This window comes from Equus przewalskii, chromosome 7, assembly GCF_037783145.1.
Source record: "Equus przewalskii isolate Varuska chromosome 7, EquPr2, whole genome shotgun sequence".
NCBI lineage: Eukaryota > Metazoa > Chordata > Mammalia > Perissodactyla > Equidae > Equus > Equus przewalskii.
In genome coordinates, this window is record NC_091837.1 from 22,330,196 (window position 1) to 22,339,963 (window position 9,768).

The following is a 9,768-nucleotide window of genomic DNA, read 5'->3' on the forward strand; positions in this document are numbered from 1 at the left end:
GCATCCACTCGGAGCCACGCACGTCCTCACTCCCAGCTGACAGGCGGCAAGAGTGAGGAGGGGACGCGGCCGGGGTCCCCCTCGGAATCTGCACCCCAGCCTCGCTGTGTTCCCTCAGTTCCTTCTTCCATTCCTCCACCCGCCTCAGGGTCTTAGCACATGCTGTTCCCTCTGCTGCGATGCTTTTCCCTGACCTTGTCCTGGAGATCTCGGTGAAGAGTGACTTCTCCCAGGCAGCCTCCTCTGGGGCTCCGACCCGGGCAGTTGTTCTGCCACACGCGGTCTCAGAGTCTAGTCCCAGCATGACTCCCGCCTGTCGCAGAGACGGGCATCCGCCCTCCCCATTGTCTGTGGGCTCAGCGAGAGCTGGCAACTCGCCTCCCTTGTTCACCACGATATCGCCAGTACGTAATTATTAATTACAGTGTTTATGCTACCCGTTATTGTGATTATTTACATAATTATCAGTTGTAATTATTAATTACACTGCAAGTGGAGAGTACACATTCCCTGAGTGCGGACAATAGCAACTACTGTTATTGTTAACATTACACGGTGCTCCCACGTGCAGGGCACAGCTGTCACTCTTCACACAACTAACTCATATAATCCTCACAACAACTCTTAAGGAGATGGATACTATCATTATCCCCATTCTACATAGGTGAAAACTGAGGCTCAGAGAGGCTAGGTAACTTAGCCAAGGTCACACAGCTGGTAAGTGGCAAAGCTGGGACATGAACCCAGGCCACCTGGCTCGAGTCCACACTAAATGTCGCTCGGGTGGGAGGGTGCAGGGCTTGATTCTGCAGCCCACACCACACCCCCCAGGTACCTGGACCCACGGGCGCTCATAACAGACGACAGGCCCCTAGCAGAGCGGCCTCTGAGTGACTGCCTGCCCCCGAGCGGGCCGCCCGTGACCCCTGTGGTCGCCCCGCCCGCAGCACCCAGGCTCACACAGCCGGCTGGACAAGCCAATCGACCAGAACGGCTCCCGGGAGCCCTTGACGCGGCCGGGGCGCGCCGGCGGCTTGGCGAGTCTTAAGCACCGCTGGCCCGGCGTCCGGCAGGCGCCCGGCCCGGGCCAGAGCGCCGGGGCCTGCCCACTCCCTCCTGCCTGCTGTTCAATGACAAACGCGTATCCTGGACCTGCTGCCTCATTCGGCCGAGCAGGAGGATGGCGGGGTCTGGGCAGGGGAGGGACGGAAGGACGGAGGGGCAGCCACAGCCCACCCTCACTCGGGGGGACCGAGCTACCGCGGCGGAGACAGACGGCAGGCTGTGCCCCCGAGCACGTCCTTCGGGGGCTGGCCAGGGCCCGTCGTGTTTTCTGGAAACGCAGCCTCCTCTGACCCCACACACTTGGAGAGAGGCAGCCAGTGGCCTCCACGGCCCCCTCCTCGGGACCCCACAGCTGGCCTGACCACTGCAGACCCTCGACTTCGCACTGGCTGTTCCCTGTGCTTGGCGTGCTCTTCCCAGTGAGGCCAGAGCTCCTGGTCTGCAAGGGACGCTGGATAGGTGGGTTTCATGGGGAACATCTCCCGTGTTTTAAATGCTGACAGCTTACCCCAAAGTGCCTTAAATCCTGCACCAGTATAGACAGACACCCCCACAGCCAGACGCAATGCCCGCCACCACCTCTGTGGTCAGAGCTCGCAAGACGTCACGTGCAATGTTAGTAACATATTAACCCAGCGAGCGCCCAGTGCAGCGAGCGAGAGGGGACGACCTCCGGGAAGTCTCTGAGGCAGCTGCCGGGGCGGCAAGGCCGGGAGCTGCCCTGGCTGCCTTCTCACCCTTCTCTCGCTCCACACACACCAACAACGAGGAGTGAGGCCTCACAGAGGGGTGACCACGGGCTGGGGCCGTGCCAAGCACACTCACGTTCAAAGCGCTCTAACTCTCACTCACAAGGTGGAGACTATCGTTAGTCCCAGTCAAAGACAGGAAAGCAAGGCTCAGAGAGGTTAAGTGACCCATCCGAGGTCACACAGCTAGAAGGCGGACAGAGCCAGGTCTGGAGGGCTGGCAGGGACCCCTCACCGTCCTGGGTCCCCATGCTTCCATCTTGAGGGAAAGAGTAAAGAACAAATTTCTGGAAATAGAGGTCTGTTCCCACTTACTAGTCTTAACTGTAGAGTGAAAACTTCAGCCACACCCCAGCCTGTACGACAGCCACCAAGTAGACCAGGAGACCAGAGTCAGCAAACTACGGCCCTCAGGCCAAAGCCGGCCCTCTGCTTGTTTTGGTAAATAAAGTTTTATTAGAACACGGCCACGCCCCTTCACTCTTACTGTCTGCGGCTGCTGTCACACTCCAGCAGCAGAGTGCAGTGCTTGCAACGCAGACCACGCGGCTCACAAAGCCTGGAGTATGTTATTAACCGGCTATTCAGGGAAAAAGCGTGCCATCCCTGATGGCAGACCAACGTTTCCTAGACTGTCTGGAGAGATGCCACACCCTGAGGTCTGAGGTCAAAACCCTCAGGACACCTCCCTGTCCTAGAGACAGGGAAGCACGTTGGCACAGTAAAGGGTAAAAGAGGTTGTGGAATCTTCTTTAGCCTTCTTTAGGCTGAGTGATCTTGACATCTGGGCTGAGACTGAATGAAACAAAGGAGTCAGCCACGGGAAGATCTGGAGGAAAAGGATCCCAGGCAGAGGGAACTGCAAGTGCAAAGGCCCTGAGGTAGGAATGTGCTCAGCGTATCTGGGGGACGAAAAGAAGGCCACCATGGCTGGAGCAGAGTGAGTAGGGGGAGAGAGTGGCTGGAGATGAAGAGAATCATTGTCCATATCATACAAAACATTACAAACCACTTTTGTGAAAAGCTCCTCAAGGCTTAGAAATCAAGTAACTCCATCCCCGACAGAATTACTTGTCTTGAAAATTTACTGCAAAGGTCAACAGCACAGCACCACGACGGGCCTCAAGGCCATCAGAAGACAAAACATTTAACCAGTACACAGAGTACATTAGCGTTCCTCACCTTTACAACAACCTGGTACGGCAGACTGGATGGGCACAGGCCGGCCTGTGATGGATTAAGAGATGGAAGACTGGGGATGTTGGGTAAGTCACCCAGGAGCCCTAGAGGCCCGCCACTGGAGGTCTTGGGGCCCCTCCCCTCTGCCAACCACCTGCCACGGTGGGTATAAGCCACTGTCATAAATAGAGAGCATCCCCAGAGAGAGATCAAACAGAACACTGGACCCTGAATTCCAAAGCTGGAACAAAGGCAGGCCGCCACCTCAGTCCAGCTCCCACGCCAACCTCTGCCCGGCCCAGCCTCTGAATCAGAGAACCCGGAAACCGCTGGAGATTCAGCCCTTTCTGAGAGCAGCAGAGAAAACCACGATTTCTAGCCAGCCACGTCCACCACCATCCAGGACCAAATTTAGCAGCAGCCAAGGTGCTCACGTTTGAAATTCCATCTGCTGGAAGAAAGGTTACGACGACAGAATGTCAAGTTCGAAGATAGAATCCTCTTTTTAACAGGAGAGTTAAAAAAAAAAAAAAGATGATGACAACGAAGAAAGAAAGAAAAGGGAAGAAAAAAAAAGAAAAATCACCACCACCATCAGAAAAGCTGTTCGCTCTCGTCTAAACAGCACGGTGCTCACCTGAAGGGCCCAGCGAGCCACGCATTTGCTTCTCAGGCTTGTCCGTGGTTTCTCAATTTTCCACTGTGAATTCAGATTTTAATAAAAGAAGCTTCGAGACCTCCGGCAGCAAAAGCGGTCAGCGACGACGCGTTGCTCGTTTTTCTTCTAGCACTCAAAGAAAAAGCCTATCTTTGCAAAGCAATTTCTGCCGAGTTGAGAAACCAGAATTTTGGGATGCCCAGAAAAGACTGCTGGGTTCTTTAAATAAATTCCCAACACCTGTTTCTAGCTCCTTCTGCAAAAAATGCCCACGGGGTGTGGGTTCTGAGGAAATGGAGAGGCAGATGGAAGCAGGTCACCCACTGGCTGGACTCGTAAGGGTCCAGGGCGCTGGCCAATTGTTTGGTCTTATTCACAGAGCTCATGCTAGAAATTTCCGCTCACCCCCTGGGCCCCCACCGCTCCTTGTCCTGCCCCTCAACCCTCCACAGTCCTAGCCTAATGCCAACCCATCTCGAGGGGCTGGGCCTGGACCGGTCTGTCCACGCTCCCCGCCCCACCAGCAATTCTATCACAGCGAAGTTTGCAAAGTTAGGATTCCGCCAACAGGGCTGATAGCTTATTTACTGCTGTCATCTATAGAAAGAGGAATTTTGACACATTGTTAAATGATGGCACATTTAGATAAGTCAAGCTGTCAGAAGCTCTAATGGATGTCTAAACTCTCTGTGGCTGATATGTAAAATTTATGCACTTCAGAATATGATAAGGTTATAATATTTTAATCACATCCACGCTCTTTTCTAAACTTCGAACAGGGAAAACATTCCACCCAGCCCCATCTCCCGTTCGCCAAGAAACTGAGCCTCCCCAGAAGTTTCTCCAAACTCCTTGCAAAATCCGGCCTCTCTCCCTAGCCCCGTCGATCTTCCTCCCTAAATGCTCATACCCCAAGCAGAATTTGCCTCTTCCTCCAAAACTCATACTGTGTGGGCCCCCCAGCCAACCTCCTTTCTCCCAAGAAACACGGATGTGCGCTTGGACTGGACACCCTCAGTTCAACTGAGCACCCTCAACTCTTGTTAGCTTGATTACCCCTCTTCAAGGAAAAAAAAAAAGATAATATGGGAGCCTGGATCCACAGCATCATAAAAAAAGTGGCAAAGTAAAGCAGAAAAAGAAAATCATAAAGGTATGAATCCGTTTACGACGATTATACACAGAAAAGCCATAAAAAAATACTGCATTAGTAATGCTCACCATAAAGCAATCTTATAACCAAATGAAATATGCCCAGCATTATCTTTGGGATGGAATTTTATTTCTTCTCGTTTCCTGGACTGCTAGCAGCAGAGGGGAAAAAAAAGAAAAGAAAAGGGGGAAGCGGTTTCCAGGGTCCTGGACCAGGGTACCACATGTCAGAGCATCTCTACCATGCACCCAGAGGTCATTAAGACGGTGGACTGACTTCAGTCCCAGAAAAACAGTCCTGCTGTGTTCAGAAACAGTGCTGCAAGGGATCATAACTCGGCTGCTTCCATATTAGAAAAATATATACTTCCGGAGGGCTGGAGGCTGGGCTGGCACAAGGTCACCTTTCTGGCCAGGATCAGAGTGGCGTCAGCAGCACGGTCTGGCCTGGGGACACGGGCCTCCTTTGCTGCCTCAGTCACTTGAACGCTCAGCAACCTGGCTGCTCAAAACCACTCAAGCTGAGCAACCAAGAATTGAAGCGGCACGCCGGCTCCCGTTCACGGGCAGCTGGGCCCCAGCACGAGGGGGCCCCAAGCGATCCGCCTGCACAGGGCCTGGGGCGGGGGCCCCACCTCTCCTACCCAGGTCTCAGAACCAGCCAGCGGAAGTTTTCCTTTCTGGTTATTGCCTCTATAAGAGGAAAGTGGAAAGGGAAAAAAAATGAAAATAAAAGTGTGGCGTAGGAGTCATTAGCTTTATGCACAAGAGATGATCCAGTGGAAGTGCTTGGGCTCATAATCCGTTTCCAACAAAAATGCCATCAGGGAGACCACGGGAGGAGGACACTGGCATGCTGGGCGGAGAGCAAGCGAACACTTCGGGAGGAGGGTGGGGAGCATGGCAGAGAGATGTGAGGCCTCAGTGTCTGCACACCACCACCGCTGCCTCGTTTATTTCTCTGCTCTCTGGAAGTGCCCAGCCCTTCCAGCTCCCACAGGGACACCCCCCCCCACTTAGTATCCATGTAAATGACCCTCCCCCCGCCCCAGTGCCTTTGTGTTTGTGCCAGACTCACCAGCCATTGTCTTAATGAACACCCCCCCATACACCCTGTGGGGGGAGAGGTCTTGGTCCCTTTCCCTTCACCTGAACAAGACTCCACCACCCCCCCTTCATCCTTTCCAGTTCCAATCTGCTTTCCCGTCTCTGCATCCTCTAAACCCCTAACAAAGGGTTCCCAGATCAACGGAAGTCCAACTGGATTCAAGATTTGGGTGACCTCAACAGCTCCACCAAAGCCCCCCCAGCTGGAGAAGGAAGAGAGCGAGGTTCAACCCCCAGGCCCCCCCAGGTCAGAATCAGTCCCCTGGGAGCCACCCCCACCCTCTGCACCCGGCCCCAGCCCTCCCCACCCTGGGAGCCGCACCCACGCTCCGCACCCAGCCCCAGCCCGGGCTCCCCGGATTGAAAACGAGTTATCTAATGAAAATTGTGTTAACTGACATTCCGGCCAACCCGGAGCAAATACCAGCGCTGTAAACCTCGCCGCGGAAATTCTCTCCAGCCTGGAATAACAATAGGACCCTGCAAAGGGCTTTCGCGAGCCCTTCTGGTTCCTCTCCTCTCGTCTGCCACGTTCTTGTCATTCCTTATGTTACAGAACATCAATCATAAATAAAGACGCTGTCCCCCAGCCGTGCCCGGGTCTCATTTACAAACATTAGCAGGGAATACGATTACCACTGGCCTTCGTGCCAAGCCCAATGTGGCTGCCCAACTCTCCCTCTCTCTCTCTCTCTCTCTCCCTCACACCCCCCGACTCCTCCAGAAAGGCCACTTGAGCATCATTTAAACCGGCAAGCACAGCTCACGGCCCTGCCCGCCTCAGCTGGCCACCAAACTGTAGCCCCAACTCGAGTGAGGACCTGGAATTGCAAGGCACTGGCAGTTATTAACTGCATGCCTGAGTGCCCCGATTTTCTCTCCAGCCCAGCGGCTTTGGGGGAGGGGACAGCGGGGAGTGGGGGGGGGGGATTAGGAAGGCGGGGGGCTGGGAAGCGGCCAGGAGGAGGGGGTACTGGAACCACTTATCGGCAGAAACTTAAGGAGATCTGCAGGCGGATTTTTTTTTAAAGTGGGTCCCTTTTTATCTCCAGACTGACGCTCTCGCTTCTTCCGAGAATGTCAAGGCCAAGACGCTCTGACCGCGCGGTTATCAGCACCGCCCGGCTCCCCGCCCCCCTAGCCCGCCGAGAGTTTGCAAGACTCCAGGGTTTGGGGGGCTTGTCAGGAGCGTCCTGGGGCACCCGGGAAAGAACAGGGGCTAGAGCTGCGCCTCCAGCGCACGGTCTCTAGGATTCCACCTCCTAGCCCCGCCTTCTAGGGGGTCAGCAGAAAACACCCCCAAATCTGGGGGAGACAGAGACTCCCCGAGAAAGGTAGAGTGGGGATACAGTGCCGGGGTTTGGGAGGCAGTGGCCCTAGGGAAGGAGAGGGAAAGAGGAGAGAGAAGGCGAGAAGAAAAGGAGAGACTGGAGAGAGAAGAGGGGAGCGGCGGGGAGGAAGAGCAGGAGGCAGAAGACAGCGAGGGGATCTCCCACTTAAAAGTTCCCATGGGCCCGGGAGCCGGGAGTCACCTGCTCTGCGCCGCTCCCGGCTCTCCACGGCCCCCAGGCAGGAGCGCAAACTTGCGCACGCCCCGGGCCCAAACCCACGCCCGTCCCCATCTAGACTTGGAAAGAGGGTGGAAGGAGGGAAAAGGCAAGAAGCAAAGACGAACCCCGAGAACCCGGCCCGAGGAGACGTCTGCCGGCGCAGGCGGCCGGTCCGGCGACAGAGGCTGCGGCGGCTGGGGCGGCAGCAGCGGCCCCCGGGTGGCGGCGCGTCCGGGCTGCGCAGCCAGGCGGGCGGCGGCGGCGAAGGTGCCGGCGGGCGGCGGGGCGCGGAGCCGCCTCCTCGCCAACCCCGGATGCCTCCTCCTCTCTCCTCCTCCTCCTCCTCCTCCCTGCCCGCCAGCTCCCTCCCTCCCTCGCCCGAGCCCCAGCCGGGCGCGGACAGGCACGCGGCGCGCTCCGCGGCCTCCTTGGGCGCCGCGAAGTTGGGAGGCGCGCAAAGTGCGGCGCGAGGGGGGCTGCCGGGGGTCCCGCCGGCAGCCCCCTGCCCGGGACCGCAGCCCCTGCCCTCCTCGCGCCTCGCTCGGGCGCTCACCCGCCGGCTCGCTCCCCGGGCCGAGGGCTCACTAGCGCTTCTCCATGGTCGCGGCGGCTAATCGATGATTGAACCGAACAAAGAGCAGCGGCGAGATCAATTCCTAATACCTATCGATGGGCAGCGGGCAGCCGAGCCCCGGCGAGCCCCAGCAGCCGCCGCCCGCCGCCCCGGGGCGCCCGCCCGCCCTCCCGGGGACCTCCCCAATGCGCCCAGGGCGCGCCCGAGGGCTCCCCACGGCCGCGCGGCCGGCGCTGCCCGCACTAACCTGGAGTCGCCGTAGATCAAATCGCTTCCAATATTGAAACATCGATCCCACATTGGCGGCCATCTTGGGGGCTATTCCAGACGCACACACACAAGAGTTTGGCTTTTCTCAATGGCTGCACTCAATATCCGGGCTGGACTCCCCCCAGCCCCGGGGCCGCCGCCGGCCGCCCCGGCCCTGCGCGCCGCCGCCCGGGGCCCCTCGGGCGCCCCCCGGCCTCCTGCCACCCGCTGCCCCTCGGCGCCGCCGCGCCGCCGCCGCCGCCACCGCCGCCGCCGGGCCCGGGAGCCGTGCGCCCCCCCGACCCCCGGAGGGCGCGGGCGGAGCGCGCCGGGCGGGGAGCTCGGCGCCCGCCCGGGGGAGGCGGCCGGGGATGGGGTGGGAGGGGAGGGGTGGGGGGGAGGCAGCCTCTCCGAGAGGCGCCGGCGCCGCCGCTGCCCTGCCTGCAGCCGGCTCCCGGGCCCGCGGAGCGCTCGCTGCATCTCCCCCCCAAGTCCGGGGTCGGTGTGCCGCGCGATTGCACTTGACTTTGGCTTTTTGCAAACTTATCAATACTGACGTAACGTGCCGATCGATGCAAAGGGAAGTTTGGGAGGGGGGACTGCGGGAGGCCGGCGCGCGGGGCGCCTATAGCCGCTCCCCCGCCCCCGCACCTGTCTACCCCTCACCCCCAGCATTGCATACTTAAAAAAAAGTTAATAGTTTGCAATGCATTTTTTTTTTCTTTTGCAATCGGAGCACACACAACACGTGCCTCGGGCTGCAGCCGCTCCTCCGCCAGCAAAGCCTCGGAGCCGAGAGTAGCAGCCCGCACGTAGGGCTGCGTAGACTCGGGGCCGGCGGCCTGTGGGAGCCGGCCAGCGGGCGGGTGGGAGCCGCCCCGGGGCGCCACTGAGGCGTGGGAAATGTCACCACTGCCGCGCGCAGTTTCCACGCTATTATATTGTTATGATTATTGGGGGGCGGCGCCTTAGCCGGAGCTCAGGGTGCTTTGCGGGGCGGGGACGGCTTGGGGGGGTTCAGATCTTTGCAATAGGTTTCCTGTTATTATTATTTGGGGGTCTTTGGCCCAGTTCTAAGGGCTCCTCACAACTTTACAATGGGAGGCCTTTTACTGTTATGGTGATTAGTGGAGGGGTTTCTTAGGCAAACCTCTGGAGGGCTTTACCCCCAGTGGGTTGGGTTTTACTGTTATGATCTGTTGAGGGGGCCCCAGCCCTGCTGTGGGGGCTCTGGATCCTTAACAACTACGCAGGTTTCCGCTATTGAGACATTATTATTTGGGAATCCTTAGTCTAGCTGGGGACCCCAGGTCCTTTGCAGCGCGGGGCCTCTTTATCATGATTGTCTTTGGGGAGAGTGTCTTGAGCCCAGCTGGAGGGGGGTTCCGGTCTTTTGCAATTTCTCAGACCCTCCACAATAGGGGTGACTAGGTTTCTTCCTTTGTACTTTTCCCTCTCTTTTTGCCTCTGTGCAAGCCAGAGGCG

The 9,768-nt window shown here is 57.9% G+C and overlaps 1 protein-coding gene across 5 annotated transcripts in view; it reads right to left on the reverse strand.

Moving 5' to 3' along the window:
- Positions 1 to 8,472, reverse strand: part of CUX2 (cut like homeobox 2) — a 241,246-nt gene extending 232,774 nt beyond the window's left edge. For 4 of the 5 annotated variants that reach the window (XM_070628909.1, XM_070628910.1, XM_070628908.1 and 1 more), the window contains exon 1: positions 8,282 to 8,472. In XM_070628909.1, coding sequence (XP_070485010.1) covers positions 8,282 to 8,344 — 63 coding nt within the window. In that variant the 5' untranslated portion in view covers positions 8,345 to 8,472. Of the gene's footprint in view, positions 1 to 3,630; positions 3,764 to 8,281 lie in introns of those variants that run through there. The other variant, XM_070628911.1, reaches the window with a different exon arrangement.
- Between the last annotated feature and the right edge of the window lie 1,296 nt (positions 8,473 to 9,768).